The 20,482-nt window shown below is 41.7% G+C and overlaps 1 protein-coding gene across 5 annotated transcripts in view; it reads right to left on the bottom strand.

Annotated features, from left to right (window-relative positions):
- Positions 1–20,482, bottom strand: part of LOC1274331 (allatostatin-A receptor) — a 48,492-nt gene that overhangs the window by 8,162 nt on the left and 19,848 nt on the right. For all 5 annotated transcript variants that reach the window (XM_061645740.1, XM_061645741.1, XM_061645738.1 and 2 more), the window contains exons 4-6: positions 20,336–20,466; positions 19,780–19,927; positions 2,459–2,577 (exon numbers count right to left, since the gene is read on the bottom strand). In XM_061645740.1, coding sequence (XP_061501724.1) covers positions 2,459–2,577; positions 19,780–19,927; positions 20,336–20,466 — 398 coding nt within the window. The remainder of the gene's footprint in view (positions 1–2,458; positions 2,578–19,779; positions 19,928–20,335; positions 20,467–20,482) is intronic.

The raw sequence follows: 20,482 nt of genomic DNA, 5'->3' as shown, positions 1-20,482 counted from the left end.
TAATTGAATTGTTCGTGTACGGGGTTTGAATATGTGAAACGTTAAACGTGCAATACTTTTACACACAAAAAAGATATAACTGTTAAAATGCAAGCTAAATAAAAAAAAGTATTCCTAACTGATTGGTACCATTAAGCCTCATGGAGATGAAAAATGTCAACTGATTCCATTAAAAAAAGACAACAAAAAACATTTTGACAAAACTTTCCAAGCCACTTTTAACTCAGCTGAAAACTCCTCAGTTTATGGAAAACTTTTTCTTGTTTTTTTTTCTTCTTGCTCAACCTGTTTTACCTCGCTTACGATTGTTTTATTCTTCAAGTCCATCAATCAACCACCACCACCAGGTTTCCCCGCAGTCTCTTCATGCATTGTTTGGATTGTTTTGTTGGTCAACGTATCCCAAAGGTTAAAGTTGCCCTGTCAATCTGGCAGGAAGCTGGACGTGTGTTTGCACTTTGTGCCATCGAGATTGTTTTATTAGTCAAGTGTGTCCGGAAGTGCTAGCAAATGCCAGCAAAGGTTTATTTTTACTTTCCCTTCCTGTTTATCCGCTCACCTGGCAAACCGGTATGCTTGGGTCGAATGTTTACCTGCGAAAAAGGGATGTGTAATCGTACCTCGGTGCAATGAAAGTGTAAAGTTTGCCTTTTTGTTACAAGTTTATTTTGTTATCCAAGATGTTGCTGCAATGCATTGGGGCAATTTATTTTAAATGTGTCTTTTCGCGTGTTTTTATATTCTTTCTATTCTTACATATCAAATTGCTCAATTGGTCTATTTTTGAGTCTGTGCACTGTTTTTAAATTGTATTGATCAATGACTGGTATTATAAAAAAAACTAGTGTGCCTTTGCTTTTGAATGTTTAACTCGCACTTTGAAGAATTAATTTTAATATTTCAACATCATTCCCTAATTAGTTAAATGATGAATAAATAATAGATAATTAATAATAAATAATGGAACAAGATAATATAGATATATATGTTGGTAGCCAATTTGTTTATAAGTGTAATAAAATTTATGAATTATTTAATTTAAATAAAATTCAGACACTAATATTAATAAGTATATTCAGATGCGTATTTGTGAATAAATCATTAAAATATTTCGATCCTTTTCCCTGTTAAATATTTAATTTTATTCTGTTCGCAGAACATGGTTGCCATAATATTCATACCAGATGGCAAAACTTGCATAACTAAAAATGTAAATAAGCTCTGCTCGTCTAGCTTAGTTTAATAATAGTAGTGAATCGATACCGATATAAAAAAAGAAAACTACACTCAAAAGTGTCTGTGTAATGAAAGCTGTCAGTAGTAACGGTGCAGCGCATAAAAAAAAGTATCGCTCATGATAGTTTCACGCCAACCGGCAGCTACTCATCTTAACCTCGAACGACCACTCAGCTGCACATCAAACGCCAACGCCATCCTCTTTGATAATTTATTTCCCTGTTTCTTTCTTTCCTTCTTTGTCTGCCTTCAAACACTTTACCAGCGATTCCGAAGAGCCATCTGAAACTGCTCTAATGAAGACTCATAAACATCACCATCTTCCGAAACCGGCACATCTAGCGTTCGGCAACCCGGGGAGTGCCCCGACACTCTTATGTACCGTGTGCTACGGCATATAACTTTTTGATGGCACGTAAATCAAATTGGTGCACCTAAATACACATACAAACATACGCGCCCGCACACACACACACATACACACACACTATCCCGGGACGGTAATGTACTCGAGGTTGAACGGTAAACCCCCTCACCTCGGTGTCCAGGATAGGCAACGAAAATAAGGACGAAAGTGGAATGGCACAATAAGAGCATGTTGAAAAATTGCAAATTAAACGTTTAAATATTTAAACAGATGATGGAACGTTATTATGGGGTGGGGTGCTCTGCTTACAATTCGTGCCCTAAACAAGCGTCCTTAGGATAAGCGGCCGAGAAACGGATAGCAAAAGCGGGAAGAAAATGGTGACCGTGCACTAGACACGAGCAAGATGTATCCTCATACGCACACACTGGACCGCGGTATTAAGATGCAGAAGATGGTGTACCGGGGGAGAGAAAATTGAATAACACCGAAATTGGTTGATCAGCCCAAATGGGACTGTTAATGCATTGGGCACAGGTTTGCTTGCGTTCGACAGAAACCTCTGTCTTTAAGACACGCCGCTCGAAGGTGATCGGGGCAATGGCGTAGCCTTACTAGCTTTACTGATAGCTTGCTCCATCGGAACATTGTTTTGGATGGTACAGCTGCCATTTACAGCAACACGGTAGCCCTTGGTGATGATTTTCCAACATGCCGCCTTAACGTCTCGCGTGGAGCCGATCACGTCGTTGGCGTTGTTGCTCGTTGTTTGTTTTCGTTTGGTTTGCCAGTGTGCTGACGAAGCAAGGAGTGCGCATCGGTGCACACTAGGGAGTGCGGATAATGTGTACGTACCTGGATTCTGCCGAGGCCCGGCCTCCGGGGGCACCTTTCCATAGCCGTGCCAGCATGCCCATGTACAGGAAGGATATTAGCGACAGGGGCACCACGTACGATGACAGGAAAAATGACACCTGAAATGGAAGACGAAAGCAGACGAAGTTGATGAAAACAAACCGAATACAAACAGGCGCGAGAGGCGATGGTGATGATGCGTAACGCAACGCGTGAGACACGATGGTAGGTGGGGTCGATAACAGCGCAGGACATGGATGGATCTGACGCGGGTCAGAAATCCCACGAGAAGCCACTGTGTGGCTCAGTGGTAGAGACACAAAGGGACATCAATGGTGGATCATTGGTACAGAAGGTTTGTAGCAGGCGGTATGTGTTTGGTATGGTGGAATAGGCAGAAGGTAACAATTATTGTGTCACTTTTAATCACTACTCGCTTTATGGCTCTAGAGGCATTGACTTAAAGGGCTATGTCTACCAAATTGGATACTTTGTGTCGCATTGCATAAACTGTCGTAACGTGAGCCTTGTTGTTAAATGCAAAATGAGAAAATTGGACCAGGTGATAATGCACATAATGACCAAACATGGTTCATTGTGTGTTCAAATGAGCTACAATCGATTCATTAGCACAGGTTAAAGAAGGTAAAAACTCTTTATTATATTTTTCTTGTGAGTTTCTTCGGTCTATATTCGTCGTTTTTTGCATAACGATCTACGCGGTCTTGACAGTCTAAACAGGGCTTCGAAACTTATCAGAACTACGAAACCGAGGATTCAGTCCTTGCTATAGGAGGTCCGTCCAGTTGGGAATCGATTCTGTCCGACATTATAGCAGCCGACGGATCTTTCAAAATCATTTTTAAGTTTTGGAGTATTCTCCCAATTCGAATACGAACTCTATATTACTATCATATCTATCTTCTCCGAGTAGTCTTTATAAGACAAAAATCATTCATACAGTTTCTCTTACTCAATCTAAAAGGAACGGTAGCTGTAGTTGTCTAGAGATGACCTCAATTCATTTTAAAAGTACCCTGTTTAGTCACGCGTTCAGTATGACAAAATGTTCTGAACACGTATAAGGAAACCACCATTTATGTCATTTTTTACAATCGTTTCGATAGTTCCCGCTTCGATCGAGTTTGAGTAACTGGTTGATGATTTGAAAGAGTTTATCTTTTGAAATGATTACAATAGAAGTCTACCTTTAATAGGTAGATATTATTATAAAAGGCTAATCTGCATCACTTGAAATAAAAAGAGATACATTGTTAAGTCGTATCTCGCAAGACCGCGAGCGGTTTCGGACTCTCCTGAGGCAGGCCAAGACCGCAAAGCGGTTGTAGCGCCGGATAAGTATGTAAGTAAGTACATTGTTAAGTCGTACATTTGCATAAATGCATTACATTAATCGCTGTGAGGTTGAAAGAAGATATACGAGGCCAGTACATATCAATACAACAAAATCGAGTTATCAACAACCTGTTTAGCAGATACAAGAATTTTTATTTGAAACATGCTCATACATTAAAAAAAAAATGTTATCTATTTGATGAACTCCTCGGCTGCCTCCAGCAGCAAAGTGGCTCAAATAATTTTGCGTATTTTGGCGTTAATGTATCTGAAACCGACACTGATCGCTGGCCTGATAAAGATACATCTTGAATATTTCTGAATAATAAGAAGATAAATCTTGAATATTTGAGCCTTATGTAAAGCGTTGCTATAATTCCAGTCACCAAACGATAGCTACAATGAAATAGGACGAATACGAATAGAATCACATAACGAATCATATAACATCTCATTTATAAAAGAAAAATAATTGACGGAATTTAATGTTTAGTGCTAAAAGATCATTTTACATCAAGCACTAATGAGACAATAGTTTTCGGTGCATGTTTAGATTTTACTCAATTGGTATTCATCTCAAAACAGAGAACTAACCACGCAGTAATCATCAATCAGCTTAGCAGACAAGCAGTTTTTTACTGATCACGGCTTCCTTTTGCCAGAGAGTGTAACAGGCACACAACCTAGAAACTCCACTTTCTCTCCTAACCCTACGAAATGGGATGACTGAGCCAAAAGCAGGTGGAATCTCAAGCAGCTTCCATAAGCAGCGTATAGTTTTCGTAATAAAAGGCAGATAATTTGATCTAATTCGTTACGGAACATCAAACAGCCTGCGTGTTTAGCGAGCGGCGGAAATTCAACCGCTCGAAGCGAGCGGATCGAAAATTGAAGCTTGCTCGCGAAACAGCATTCGACAAGCGATTACGGGTCAAAAGAGCTTTGTTATAAATGCGCTGCAGTGTGGCTTCAAAGCAGAGCGCTACCGGATGCCATTGTAAGTGTGCGCGGGTTGTGCGAGATTCATTGAAATTTGTTGAGTTTTATTCGCCCTGAAGCTGCTGTTTTAATCATAATTTCGGAGTAATTAGCCATAAGCGGATTTGCAGGAAATTGGCGCAGCAATGAGTGGCAGCTAAGGGGAGGAGGGAAGGTAAACAGCGCGTTTGATTTTTCGGTTCATTTTGTGGAAGGTTCTCTTTGATAATTGCTAATTGAAAAGTAATTGCTTGCTTCTGATGTGTGTGTGTGTGATTATTTTTGTTTTTATTTTTTGGCAGTTGTTAGAAATCTTCTTAGAATTTGCCGTTTCTTTGCTGTTTCGTGCCGTTTGCATGTAAATGTTTCACTGAGGGCGTAATCCACACCTGCTATTTCGAGAATTCATCCGTGACATTCCTGTGAAGTGAACTTGTTTTGTTGTCGGATTACTTCCAGTTTGTCCCCAGTTTGATATCACATGTTTGTACTGTACATGTTATCCTGCAGGATAGACTCGTTGTACAAAGGATTTGATCCTATGCGGAAATGAATGGGCGAAAATGGAATGCGGTATATAATCCCATTTAATGATGCCGTTATCATTGAATAAAACAAGTTAAATGAACGATGTCTATAATGTGTATTCATTTCATTGAAAGCTTAAATGACATTAAAATAATGGCATTAGTATAAAAAATTAATTGTGGAATGTAAGAAGAGTGATTATTGCATTATTTTATGAGTGTACAGGTATTACCCGATATACGCTAACTAGAATATTCACGTAGATCGCGTGTTTCAGTAAAATTCTAACGAAATTTCGTGTATTTTTTCTTGAAATCGTATATTTTAGCCACTATATAAATTATTTGATCTAATTCCAACTAATGATTACACTTTTGTACTTTTTAAATGTGTTTTTTTTAATTCAACCAAAAGGGCATCATTTGAATTTGTGTATCGGAACCTGTACAGGCGGTCCCCGAGATACACGGTTAATGGGGACCGAAAACGGCCACAAAATACAGCGTATCTCGAATTTCCGCGTAAGTCGAATCTCGTGGTTTCCAGCTAAAATATCAGTAATGTTCGTGTAATTTTGCAAGCAGGGGGAGGTTATAGTTACTTTATGAATTAGTTGATATGATTCTACTGAATATAACAGTTTTAAACCATTTGAAATAGTTTTTAACATTCGATCAAAATGGAAATTATTTGGCAATTTAAAATTGATGTGTCAAATCAGTACAATTTGCTCAAAGAATAGTCAAATTTAGAAAACCGCGTATCTCCGAATCCGCGTGTAAGAGGTACCGTGTATCTCGGGGACCGCCTGTATTCTATACTGCGGTTGATTATTCTTTAAAACTTATCTCATTGCGGTAACCATCATCGAACTATGTGTGATTTCCCAAATAACCAGCTCGAACTCTATAGCTGATTTGAGACTGTTTAACAAAAAATCGTGCCAATGTCGTACCTTGTGGCTGATTAAGAGATAGACGGTACTTTGCGGAACTATGGAACTTTTTAACAAGCACATGGTACTCTCAGGGACCTTGTGACTGATTAGCCTGATGTGTATGGTTCACGATGGAACTTGCAGGCTTGTTAAGAAAGAGTACCGAACTTGGTGGAACTTTATAGCTTTTTTATGCTTGACATCGGTACAAGGTGGCTCTTGTCAAATTGTCAAAGACTGACGCCGTCAATCATGTTATTGCTGCTGCACAAGTTAGATTAGTTCTTTGAAGAAGGGATTTTGATGGAAGTGATTGTGATTTATCAGTAAATTGTGATACATTTCGTGTAATTCATGAATATTAAGGATTTAAAAATATACACATGTGCACAAACAAAACAACTCCCGTTGTTTATTTCATCGATGACGCTTGCTTGAAAATAAAACACAAAGAAAAATAATCCCCGGCACCGTAGCTTAAGGAAGCTATTTAGAAGGATCACCTGGAACTTTGATGCTGTTTAACTACTGCAAAAGGTGAATAAAAGCAGCGATCTTTAGCGTGCCAAAATGAGCTGCTTAAGCAATTCTGGCTATTTGGGTTGTATCCTTCGCATTTGTATTGTTTCAGCAGATGTCAGTTTTAATCTGACCTCAATATGGATAATCCGTTGTTTCCATTTAATATATAGTACCATTCTATACTAGAATGTGATTGGATTGAAGCGAAAAATTGTCTTGCATGTCCTGGGAATAGGCTTAAAACAATAGAAGCAACCCAATCCGCTTGAAATATATCGATGCAATCACGTCAAGTAACCAAAAACTCACTCTTTTACACAAAGATATTTCCAGGGATGAGTGTGCCGTCGTGTGTTAAATGAAGAAGCCATATCTATGTCGGAGTAACAAGGCCTGATCGTTCTTTCTGAATGAAACAAAAAAACTCCATATCGTTAGTAACTGTAGCTGTAGCTTTAAATTGAAACATGCTGTAAAGCTTATCTAAACTCCGCACATTAAATCTTTGCACGTGTAGTTGCTGCATCGTTTTACTAAATCAATAAAAAAAAGAAGTTTTTCATTATTCCAATACATATCGCAATCGGTGACAATTTAATAACACCATACTATCCACCCGCTCGTCATAAAGTAATTCCATCTCACACTTCCTGGTGGTACGATGCAAAAGGATTATGAGAATTTGAGAGCCACAAAAAAACGCTCCGTGCTGAAAAATACACCATTCCCCTTGTTCCGAAGAAACACATCCCTAGAGCCAAAAATTGACATGATAATACCGACGCCAGAAGATGAACGGCGGTGTTCCTGCGTTGGCCCACGCTGCCTCTCTCCGTTTGGAGCGTGTACATTTTTAGGAAAATTCGAAACTCAAACCATAACACGCCGTGGGTATACGGCGTTGTGTGTGTAGCGATGTGGAAAATTCGTTTCCATGGACGGATGGAATTTGCGCTAATCCGGTAAAATGTGGCGTTTGGTTCTCGGTCCCTACTCATCCGTATTTTCTCTCTTCATTCTCGCTACCACCACACGTGTGCGTTTCTGTAATAGATGCATTTAACTTTCCTGTCGATGGTGAGTTTTACCAAATTGAGAATGCGCACAAAAAAAGAAGAACTTTACTTTCTATATTAGCTAATGCAGCACATCGATGGAATGTGGGAACCAGTGTTTGGCAGCACGGAACGGCCAAGTTCGCAGAGTAAAGCCGATCAGAGCTATTCTGCCCACTGGGAAAATGTGTGAGGCTCTGCACCATTCGAAGCGGATGGAAAAGAAGCTTACACTCGGTAGGTCCCACATATGGGACCGGCAAAAGGGGGAAACATTTTTTCATCATCTTTCCAGAATGTGGAAAGTCATAACCGCAAAGGGTAGATTTACTTCAGGGCAGCACATTGAACGGCTTGTATCGTTTGGTTTTCTCTAGATCCTTAAAATATTGCCAAAATCGAAACAAGCAATAGAGGCGAAAATAGCACCAGCAAAATACAGATACGTTTTTTTGTAAGATGAAGATGCTTAGCATAGGCTTTTGCGTCCCACACTTTAACACGCTATTGTTTCATGATTGGTAAGAGTTTTCCACATCACGATTTCACGCACCTACTACATTCGATAAGCTCAAGCGCAATGAACGCGAACACATGGGCACACCGTTTGAGTGTGATTGAGAAGGGCAAACCGCGTATCTATGCGCAAAATACGGTGAATCAATTAACAAACTTCGCTGAAGTAGTAGTGCGTGGGTTTTGGTGTAAGGGTAGAGTTGTTCGCTTAATCAGGCCCATGCTAAGGTACGCCCATGATCGTATTAATGCCGTTGATTAATTTTGATGAATTTCTCGTGCTGGCGAAGGAGCAATCTTCCCACCAGCAGCATTCATTTTCATCCCGCTCGGGTTTGTTGTTGCAGTGTGCAGTGATTGTGGAGCTGGATTTTGGCTCAGCTCGCTGCTGTGAGGGTGTTTCGTTTTGTTGACTTCTGTAAAAACCGGACAGTTGAATAGGATGGGGCTTCTGAATTTGTAGAAGCAAAGAAAGCAAATGCGCATTACTCTCATTTAATTAATAGAAGATATAAATTTGTTTCCCAAGGCAACAACTCGCGGTGTATTACTAATGGTGGAATGGGGTTCATTTCGTTCAAAATGATTCTGTCTGGGGTTAACACTCTGGGCATGGAATGGAATGGAATGTTTTAATTAGAACGAGATTTATAGTTGTACCCCTTACCCGATTAAATGCGTTGATTGATTACAAAATAATATTAACAACTCTGATTATAAGTTGTTGGTAGATGGGCAATGTGACCAAAAAAGTCTGGAGTCATTCATGCTTTTGGAACTATACTCAATTAAAAAAGCAACTGATGTTGCTCAAATGTATACATGTTCACAGTAAGAGGACAGTATGCGTAAGATAATGCCGTCCTATTGTGTCAAAATGATGGAATTCAAAACGTCGATAACAGTCGTGGTTGCAGCAATGTCTGTAAGGACCGGTAAACACGGAAAATTGTAGTGATACTATGCCGGATCTAAACCCGTTTATTAGTATTATAGTATATTCTCTTCAAAATATCAGACATTGCGTTATTTATTAATGTTACGAAGAAAGTATGCATAAGATTATCAATCTTCAACTGTGACGTGATTATAGAACAGCAGGTTTTACTTTCTCCATCATTACATTCCATTTCAACTAAATTTGGTCTGATGCTATAGAATTTGAAGACCATTCATTGAGACACCCGACCTCTTCTTCTCAGCAAATTCCGAGATAATCTTCAAAATACACACCACTGTATTTATAGCAAAAGCCAAATTGCGGCGCCAGCAGCAGGAAAGCTGCAGAACAAAACCTGCTCAAAAGTTGGTTCATCAATCAGCAAGATTAGAAATTTCAAGACTGGTTTATTTTTAAGCGCGAACAAAAAGTCCCTCGCCCATCCGCCCATCTCGCAACACGTAAATACTTTAAGTGAAACTAATTTTGTGGCAATTCTTTAACCCCCCTCCCCCACCAAAAGGTCACGACACTTCGTCCCGGTTTGTCCTGGCGCCTGGTCTGAAGCCGGCGAAAGAGTTAGCTACCCCAATTTGCGCAAACCAAGGACATGTCGATGGTTTTCGAAATTATCGCGGTAAGAACATTCATTCCCTGCTGCGTGATTCAAGGATCCGAGTCAAAACGGTCCGGTCCAGAGATACCTTCCCATCATCGCGTTCCACAATCTCCGGGAAGCTAATTTGACACTTTGGAATGCTTGATGAAAGACTGAAAGTTTGGGTAGCAGCGCTAGAAACGGTTGCGCTAACGAAGGGACCGTCACATCCGGTGTGCGGAGCTGTGGGGAAAAGTTTGCACTCGACGATGGTCATAAGAAGGATCGTTCGTTGAGAATAAAGTTTTAACTTATTCATTGGAAAAAAAAGAATAACAAACAAACCCTGTCACCCTAAATGTTGTCCGGTAAGCTGCTTTCTCTTTTTAGATCTTTCTGCTACCGGGACGGGAGTGAAGACTCTTGAGATTCGTTTATTTCACTGACACATAAAGCAATCCTTAGCAGGTCCATCCACAAACCGAAACCGGTGCACATGCTATCACTTTAGCGGGAAAACGATGGATAAAATTTGACTCATGTTTGGGAAATGTTTCACCGAGTAGATTGGTGCGGTCGAAACAAGTTTTTGAGCAACTCGCTAAACAACACCGAAACGGAACTGCTACTAGAGTTCCGAGACTGGCATCACGTTCCAAGGTCGGTTTTGACCGACACACAGCCATCGTGGGATGCTGTGGTTGCTCAGTGTGATGACTGAGGGCAACAAACTGCAGCAGGAAGCGGGAAGCAATTAATATCGCATCCCATAAGAACATGTCAGTCAAATTTCGCGACTGTCCCGTACGAATCTTTTTCGCTTTTGCTGCTGCTGCTGCTGCTGCTGCTAACAAATTCGATTCTGCGGGCAGTATCCTGTCGTCCCTAATCGCTTTCCATGCTCCGTGCGCACGCTGTCGTTCCATTAAATTAACTTTAAAACTTTTGACAGTTGAACGTTTTCTTTTGTTTTGTGAAGGTTGTACAAATGCTTTCTCCGCTCCCGCCCCGCGATCGCCATGGAAATGTTGTGAAGCGGGTTGTTTGGAAATTGGAAAGTTTTCAGCAGCGGCGATGACATGCGGTATGTCGCGTGGGACGAGGCAACATAACGAGCGCCAGCTAACTAGCTTGAAGCAGAACAATGTAGAACGTAATGCTGCGAATGCCCCTGTGTTCTCCCTGGTGCTTGCTACTCGAAACAGTTCTGCGACACAGCCTCTCGAAGTCAACAGCACGGGCATAGCAACCATTGGGTTGTTATGCCGGAAGTCGTTGCGAGAATGGATTCCACCGCGTAATACGTGCCATTTCCCTCCGGCATGTTCAGATCGATTCGGGTGAGTTTATACTCGGTTCATTACCGGAAACGCGCGTCAATAAATGGATTAAAATTGGCAATACCCTTGTCCCCCGCCAGGGCTGGCCTGGTAGCGCGATGGACAGCAACGTCCCAGTGGCCACATTCTAACCCAATTTCCGTGCAGGGACCTATTAATGGTTGGACGGTTTTTTTCCTGTCCTGCTTTCGTGGAAAGTTGCATTTGCATACACTGACGCTGCCGCTTGCAAAGATTCGGATGATGGACACTGGCGTGGACATAATTACAAGTTGATCCCGCTGGACACGGCAGAACGCTACGCTACGGTGGCGAACGGAAGCGTAGAATGCAGTTTCCCGGATGTTTTACTGGGCAGCCACTTTGCTCGAGGGTCGACGACGCATGGGATGCACTTTAATTTAATCTACTTTGCTATAAATGTTGATTTAGTAGTGCGGTGGTGATGTTGCTTCTGATTGTACAGTGAGTTTTTACTCAAAGGTTCGCCTGCGGACTGGACATAGGATTTGGAGAGAGTAATGAATGCATTGTAGGGATTTTGCATCTTTTGACCTACACATTTTTTGTTTTCACCGAAATGCCATACCACAATCGCTTCGTATGAATTTCAAAGAGTAAATAACATTCATGCTCATGCATTTCTTGATAATGGATAATATTTTTCCACAAAAACTCACCAATGGCAACGTCGGGTGTGCTCGAAAACCATAAAATTCTTGGATATGGTTTTTTGTTATTAATCCACCCTTGTGATGTTTTGCGTTCTGTTGCAATCAACACTGAAACTCTTTACATTCAGCAAGTTTACTTGTTCTAGACACCATCTCACGTCGGCTTGTGTAAATGTGCATGTTTTTGTGAAGGGCTTCTTTCTTTCTTCTCGTTTTTAGCTTAAACTGAACACGGACTGGGTATTTTTCTTTACTGCTAGTTCTGCCATCTGTTTAAAGTGAATCCTTTTTCGATAACTTCTTTTTGCAGGGGTGAGAAACCTTATGGTACTTTTGGTTCGTAGGAATATAAACATTTGTCAAATACAGACTGATTTACTTCAATCAAATGTTTTATGAAGATTTGAAATTCAGAAGAACGCAAAGATATATTTATCACATGCTTCATACTCCATTTTGAATTTCTGGATTTAAGATTGCTGGCGTAAGAATGCTATTACAAAGTAAACTGCAACAAACATTTCGTACAGATTAAGTTAGTTAGTCCTAAATGATAAAACTCGCAGCACTGCCATGTGACCATTCTAATCGAGAAATAAATACATACATAAATAGCGCATAAGCTAACAAAACCAACCAACAACGACATTTGGCAGATGGCATAATCATACGACACGTTCAAAGATTACAAGTTGAGATAATTAGTCCGATACGAGCTCCAGTTGCTCATCCCTCCCTAGAACGCAGTATCTGCTGCAATAATCTGTTAGTTTTGGGAGAGATATACGTCGGAGATTCGGTGTACTATGAAATATGGAACGGGGTAGTTCGGGTAACTAGCTATCCGATGGACACATTTCGCCCAAGCTAATCCTTCCCCGAGCGGTTCTGTTGCTCATTCTCCCGGTTCTGCTTCACCGGGCTCAAGAAGTTTCAAGTGAAACAATACGGGACACTTGTTTCAGCGTGACTCATGCTGTCGTGGACCGTCGCCCTGTCGCCGAACGGCTAAGCTTGTTCAAATGTTGCACCAGTCGCCGACCAACACTGGGCGGATCTGATTTTATGGCAAAGTTTTTGGCTCCCGTCCCTGAGGAACGACGACAACGACCGTATTGGTGAGGGTGACTTTACCAAACCAAAGCGAACTTTAAAAAGGGGGGAAATAGTGTTGTTGCCTTGCACCGTCGGTACTGCTGGGGTCGCTTTAGTGTACTTCAACATGGCTGGGATGGCAAGCTGGTACGCTCGACGCTTGCCAGTGGGTTGTGGATAGTAGAATGATAAGGTTTGCTACTTAATTGGGCAGACGACTAATTAAAATGGATGTGTAAGCATAAATATTTTGAAATTATTTTAACCACTCCTACGAAACTGATTTGTTGTTTATTGTGTTGGGCGTATAGAAAGTATAGAACAAATACTTGGTAGACATTATGATTCATAAGCCGCGAGCATAAATTGCCACGAATAGCATCGTACAATTCATTAGATGTTTTGTGAATAATCATCATTCGCCTTCCGGGCGCGTTATGAAGCATCGGAACGGAATCATGCAAAAAATGATGTTTCCGGCAAAGGCCTGTTTTTACGCTAAGCTGGAATTTTGAAATGACCGGAAGGGGGCGGCAGCATAAATTTCACATTAAACGTTCGCCGCTATAAACCAACCCTAGGGGCCGTTTGGAGCTTTGGCACAAGATTTTGCAGCCGGCGGCCAATGGAAAGAGGATTAGGCAACCCTTTTTTGTTAAGCGTGAAAAAGTGTTAAGGTTCCGACCAGTGTCCCGCCCGCTCGACGGAAGTGGATCGTAAACTAAGGGTACAGGGCCGTGTTTGATTTCAGTTTTTTTTTATTGCATCCCGATACAAAGTGTGCAGAATAATGGTGCTTACGATACAAAGTTTGTGTGCGTGGGTAAACATTCTCAACGTGAAGGAGCTGCGACGGAACGTGGGTTTAATATACTTGTGACAAACGTTTCGCTCACGTATTGTGATTGTGTTTTGCGAAATGCATGGTTTATTATTCAATTGGTTGTTGGAATTGCACGGCGGTTGTGGGAATTGTGCTTGTAATTCAATGTATAGTGTACATCAAACTGATGATTGCTTGTGTGATTGAATTTATCAATTCAGGTGTTTTGTTTTTCTTACACAAAAAAGCGTTACAGCCACCAACTTACTGTTCGACAATCATGTTGTACAATGTGTGTATTTTGTTGTCGTTTTTTTCAAGTTTTTTTTAAATGAAAATTTCCTTACAAATACCCAAGAATGGTAGCCATTTTTTGAGCTCAATGCTATCCACCAGATGCACAAATTACCATTCGCCTTTGGTTCAAACTCTTTGCCAAAGCTCAGTACAATGGTACGCTACTTTGTTGTTCTTTATTTTCCCACATTCAATGCATCATGTTCCTGTCGCTTACTCGTACCAAATGATTGGCATTCCCTCAAACGAGGCAAACATTTCGAATGCGACGTGGAAGCTGGTTGAGTGAATGCTCGAGATGCAGGTTTCCCGTACGAGCACACGCGAATCGCACACTTCAATTGTTAGTGAATAAATTTACAACTCATTGCACTCGTACGTTTGTCAGCCTGTCTTTCGTTCTCTTCGCTTCTCACATGGTGGATGTAATGTTTTGAGACTTACAGGAAAATAACACATGACTGAATGCATGAGTCAATGGTAACTTTCTTGCTCATGTTAGTTTGCAACGTCGAGGGTATTTTTATTGTTAAAAATTTTAACGTTCTTTCGTCAAGTTTTTTTTAACTTCCTGTTCGTAAATGTTCTGTTTTTTATGTAACTTATTTGTCTATTGTTGTAGAGTTACAGCTCTTCACAATTTGTTGGGTACTTTTAGAAGATCGGATTCGACAGGGTGACCCTTTTTCAGAATTTTCTCGAGTTGAACATTTGGGTTGAATGGCAGTCATCGGTCGACTTATTGTTGTACTTAAATGGTTGAAGAGTGTATGGTTCATTGGCTTAAACCTTTTTTTCCCTGGCATTTTTGATAGAAAACCAACCTCACGACCGAGCAAATCGCATCAAACGAGACAGTCAATGGAAATTGAAACGGTACAATATCGCGTTTTTGAAGAAGTACGATCAAATAATCCGCTTCGAAAAAATTGTTTGTAGAATGGCAATGACCTTACATCGAATCATTTGAGAATTTACAGTACTATAATGGCATTAAAGTATTAAAAACTCATACAGTAACAAATGTGAGCATAATATAGCAGTTCATTGGGCTAGGTGAAATACATGTACATGTTTTTGCAATTTTAAGATGTTGTTTTGCTGTAGAATGTTCCATGGTTGTAGCTAACATGTGGTTCTTGGTTGAACAATTTGATAATTGGTCTCATCATTGTTAGGAAACTAGAAAAAAAAATCATGCTCTGTGTAATATGATGATGCTAAAGCATGTGATGTAAAGAATTCAAAATCCGTACTGTTTTTTAATGCATCACCATGCTGTACCACCAGAACTCTCTGGTGGTACAGTCGTCAACATGTAGGAATTAACCTCATGCCCGTCATGGGTTACAAGCCCCGAATCGTATGGGTCGTGTCCCCATACTTAGGACTGACTATCCTGCTATGTGTAATCATTAGCAAGTCACTGAAAGCCCAAAGTTCACCAGTAGTACAGGCAGGCCTTGACCGACAACGGTTGTTGCGCCAAAACAGAAGAAGAAGATTGCTACAGTCAAACATATTTATCCCCTCTGTTAAATTTCTGTTCGTAAATCTTAAGCACAGCTTCCATTATGAGTTATTTTTTCTTTCTCGATCACGCAACCCAAACTTTTTCGACGTAAGACTGTTGAAAATTACCACTAAGCCTTTCCTATTCCCATTCCTCACCAGAAACAGCTCTAATAGCTGGTCCCACATTCTCGACGCTATGCATCATTGCTTTTGATTATGTAAAAATATTCTTCATCAAATTCCTATGAAGTGTGTGGGCCTGTTTTGTACGGAATTGTATTCTCGCTACTCTTTAGTTTGTAGCCTGTTCGCTGTTGGCATCCAGCATCCCTCCGACTAGCGCAACCGAGAGTGCAACCGTGAGACGTGCGGTATGGGCCAGCCTGCTGGGAAGGATGAGTGAGGAATCCACAAGTGAGTGGTTTTTACTCGCAAGCACCACGGGCACGGGTTTGTCCTTCGGAAGCCCTTCTGCGGGAGTGCTCCCGCTACGCCAGTTTATGGAAGTTTTATTGGCACAAAATTTCACGCACCAATTGCCATAATGTGCTGTGTGATGTAATTTTATGAGGTTTTTGAATGTTTTTCTATTTGGTTCTGTTGTTGCCGCCGTTGCTGCTACTACTGCTGCTGCTGCTGTCCATGGTGCTATTGCTCGAGTGCGATGCTGAAGCCCCAAACCCGTTTCGGTGATTACAGTCGAATGGTTGACGCAAATAGCTTTTTCCCGGGAATTATACGCCACAGTCTATCTCCGTATTCTTTGCATAATTCGAAATATAAAATTATGGGTTTGCTGGAAGATGTGCAAATTGATTTGGAAATTTGGCTGCGTGATGGTCTGTTTTGCGCACGGCAAGGGCCGCAAAAGTGTATGCTCATCAAACAATTTGTGCGATTGGCGAAACACTCTTGCATTAGATTAAATTTATCCGAACGTACCTGACCGACCACCATAAACCCGGAATGGCGGGACGAGCAAGGTTTGAGGGTTGTTGCGGTGGGCGAGGGGCGTATGGTATGAAGGAACTATAAAATCGAGAAAGAACCCAATCAATCGGAAATGCAGCGAAGTGTGTTAACGATGCTTGTATCTTCGCGCACCGAGTGTGCTGTGCTGCTCTGGAACGGATGAGGTACGGTTTTCGGGACCGTTCTGTGTGACCATTCAAAGCGTGCCCGTTTTGGTGCGGTCCTATTAGACCCGTAGCTATGGCAATCGGCTCGGAAGCCCGGCTCCAAGGTTCGAGCCATTCGAACCAATTTCATTTAATAGGGTTTGAGTGAAGGAAGCCCACGATGAGCATCATCGATTTGCGATTCGCGCGGAATTTAATGAGCAGCCGTGGGCCGAACGGGCCGGCGGCTTTGCTCTTACTGCCAGAAATTAATCATCGACTTGCTGCCATACTCGTGCATAATGAAACTGCGATCACAAAAGTGTGAGTGGTGCTGAGCGCTTCGAAGCGTTCCGGGAATGGCGGAGGTACTCTGATAAAGTTCCGCATGCTGTTGGAACGTTATTTTGTAACTACTCGTTCAATACAAGTATGGGGAAATTTGTCTTCAATAAGCAGTACAGTGTACAGCGACAGAAAAGAGTTGTATCGATCTTGATACCCCAAACAACTATGAAAGACGGCTATGAATTGAAAATGCCAGAAACATGAATCGGATGCATCTAAGTGGGGCACGTGCAGGATCAGTTCTTCTGCCAATGTATTCCAGTTCGTGTGTTTTGTAGAGTGGAGTAGAGAAAGTAAAAAAACACACATACACACACCCATTTGACGATCAAACAGTGTAACGGATATCCGTGCTCGATGGCAGAGTGTTTTGAATTTGCGATAGCTCATGCTGTTCGCAGATCAAAGAAAACAAACCCGGGGAGTGTGTCGAATGATGAAGTAATACGATTCCTTTGCACGGCGGACACGTTTGAAAAACCTTCACAACCCACGCACTAGGGCAGCATTCTGTTTTCTTCTAAATGAAGCTTTTAATATCTGCACAGCCAGAGAACTTTCGGGCGTAGGTTTTGATGTTGTCTACATTCTATTTATTTAGCATTACTTGATGTAGGAAACTTTTTTTTATCCTCTCCGTTCAATTGATATTAAGGAAAAAAAAATTGATGCAGATCCAAAGACACGTGGCCCCTGAGTAAAACCACTTTGCTTTGCTAATCTTTATGCATCAGAGCAAAATGTTGGGTTTTTTCACTTTGTTTAAAATCCCAATTAAAAAAATGCAGAATATTGATCACTATTACATTAATTTAATCGATCTTTCGTGGCTACGGGGAGGTAGTCGTTTGAGAAAAGATTTTAACAAGAGTTTTTACAGCTTGCCACACACAACTTTGATCATGGCTGCTCAATATCTACCTTTCTCCTAATGCAATACGTTTCAGAACATGTTAAATCGTTTTACAATTTAATGGCTTGCATTTAATCGATCATGAACGTACATGTTGAAACCTTCATTCACTCTCGTCGCAAACATGGCTTTCTACCGTCGGAGTAAGATAAAAATAGCTCGAGCTTGAAAAGATGGCTCGTACCATCGAGAAGACAGCGTACACGCGCTCCGTCGACGGCGGTATTAGAATCGGCATGTAGCGAACTGAAGCATGAAACCACTAACCGGCTTTGGTTTTGCTCCGCATTTCCCCAGCATGTTACGCGATGTAACTAAGCATGCCCCACAGCTTAATGTCCGTTTCGAGGTGAAGTTCAACCGCACAAACTGGGAAAAGCTTCGGAGATGGTTTCATGTTTTTTAGGTTCCATTTTTTCATATATTCCCTGTCTCTCAACTGCTCTAAATGAGTGTGGTCCCAGCTAGTGTGTCGATGCTCTGTGTAAAGCGCACCTAGCATGTTTAGCTCGCTGCTGTTGAGAGAAGAAGTACTTTACAACGAACACTCGCCATAACGCCAACCAAGGGGACCGACACGATGTACTATATTTGCTTCGTATGTATTTGTTTACATGCAATGTTTGTTTTGCAACGTGAGTGCGGTGAGAACGGCGAAAGAAATGGCGGCGGTAGGGACGCACTGGATGCATTCCATGAACACCCTCTGGCTCTTCCAAAGATAGACGACCAATGGGAGCCTGTACTAGCCGCCAACAACGAGTCGGAGGATTGTTTATTTTCTCATTTTCTCCGAGGCGTACCTATTCCGCGTACCTATATCGATGGTCGAGGAGCCGCCCGTTGCTGCAACATCCCAGAGAGGCGCATCGAGCACGAGCTTTCGCCCATCATCGGGCGCCTGGGTCCGCTGCGTACTACTGAATGGGCTTCGCGTGTAATGGAGCGCATTCGCAATGTTGTGTCCGGAATTTCTATCGCTTTTTATTTCGTCTGTGTCTGCATCTTTGCCACTCTCACGATGGCGCAATGGTTACTTGCTACTAACCATTGCAGTAGCCCCAGGGTGGTCTAAGGTTTTATGAATATTTTGCCGATTTCTTTTACTTCCGTTCCCGTTCTGATTTCGCTTGACCTAAGCGGAAATAATGTTTGGTACGGTTTGCAAGGTGCGGAGGCGCATTATTGCTGTGATACTGTGTGTCCATTAAACTGTTACGCCTGGCGAGCGAACACAACGGAAGCTCGTCTGGAGGTTGTGTTGTTCACCTTTGCCGTAACGGTGTGGGGGCGGTGAGTGTGAAAAAAAACAATGCAAAATTGAGCGGTAGCAAGAAATGGGAAGCGTAATTTTCTATTTATGTGTTTCACGTGAAACTGAATGGTATGCTTGTTTATTTATTTATAAGAAAGGCACTGCTCACTGCAATATCGCACGTTCCAGATTATAAAATGCGTCTGTTACTGTACTTCGTAAATTATGAAGCAGAAAAAATCCAAATTTCAGATCATTTAATAAGTCTTCGAGCATTTAATCATGTGTTTCACATCTTGATGCTTCAATTACAAATGATGAGCTCACAAACGCAAACGCTTACCAACGCACCAGCTTTCGAGATGGTAATTGGTAATCAACGCCAAACAACGGATAGAATGGAATCAATGAGGGTGCCTACAACATCCTAGGTAGTAGGCAATTAAATATGTTGTGCTAGTGATGATAAAATGGGTGCAAAAAGAACATCAATGTGTGTGTGAATCTACTTACATGAAAGGCAACTAAGCTGTAGCCTTCATTGTGAAGAAAAAGGCATGCCGTATAATAGCCACCCTGGCGTGGATAGAACAGCACTCCGTGCGAGATGGCCACCGGTATGGCCGTCGTTAGGATGACAAACCACGTCAAGCAAATAGCACTGCGAAATAAAAAAAAGGAAGCAAAAGTAGACAGAGCGTTAGAGGGAGAGAGCAAAATCGATTCAGTTAAGCATCGAGCGATAAAATGAGTCGAATCAAAACGGATTGTCATCACACCGGATCGGTAGAGGGTTTTAGCATGGGGACCGTGTATCGCCCCCCCCCCCCCCCCCCACTAAAAGCGATGATGAGCGATTCCTCATTTTGCCTAGTTGTAACATACAAGCTAAGAGGCTATTTGTCATCCTCAAGTGGACAGGGCAAATCAATCGAGCCAGCCATCGCACGAGCCAGAAGGGCCGTACAACAACAACAACAAAAAAGACATCGCATGCAGCGAGAGTTTGCGTCTTTTCGTGCGAAGAAAATTAACCACGTGCCAGCGAGCAGCTAAGGAATCCACTTACAGTGAAGCATTTCGTTCGGTACGAATGGACATGCTGGTGATGGGATGTACCACTGCCAGGAACCGATCCAGCGACATCAGGACGAGTGTGTACGCGCTGGCATGTGCCGTGACGACGATCATGTACTGGACCTGTCGAAACGAAAAA

This window comes from Anopheles gambiae, chromosome 2 (genome assembly GCF_943734735.2).
Source record: "Anopheles gambiae chromosome 2, idAnoGambNW_F1_1, whole genome shotgun sequence".
In the NCBI taxonomy this organism is placed as follows: domain Eukaryota; kingdom Metazoa; phylum Arthropoda; class Insecta; order Diptera; family Culicidae; genus Anopheles; species Anopheles gambiae.
This window is presented reverse-complemented; position numbering and strand designations above follow the sequence as displayed.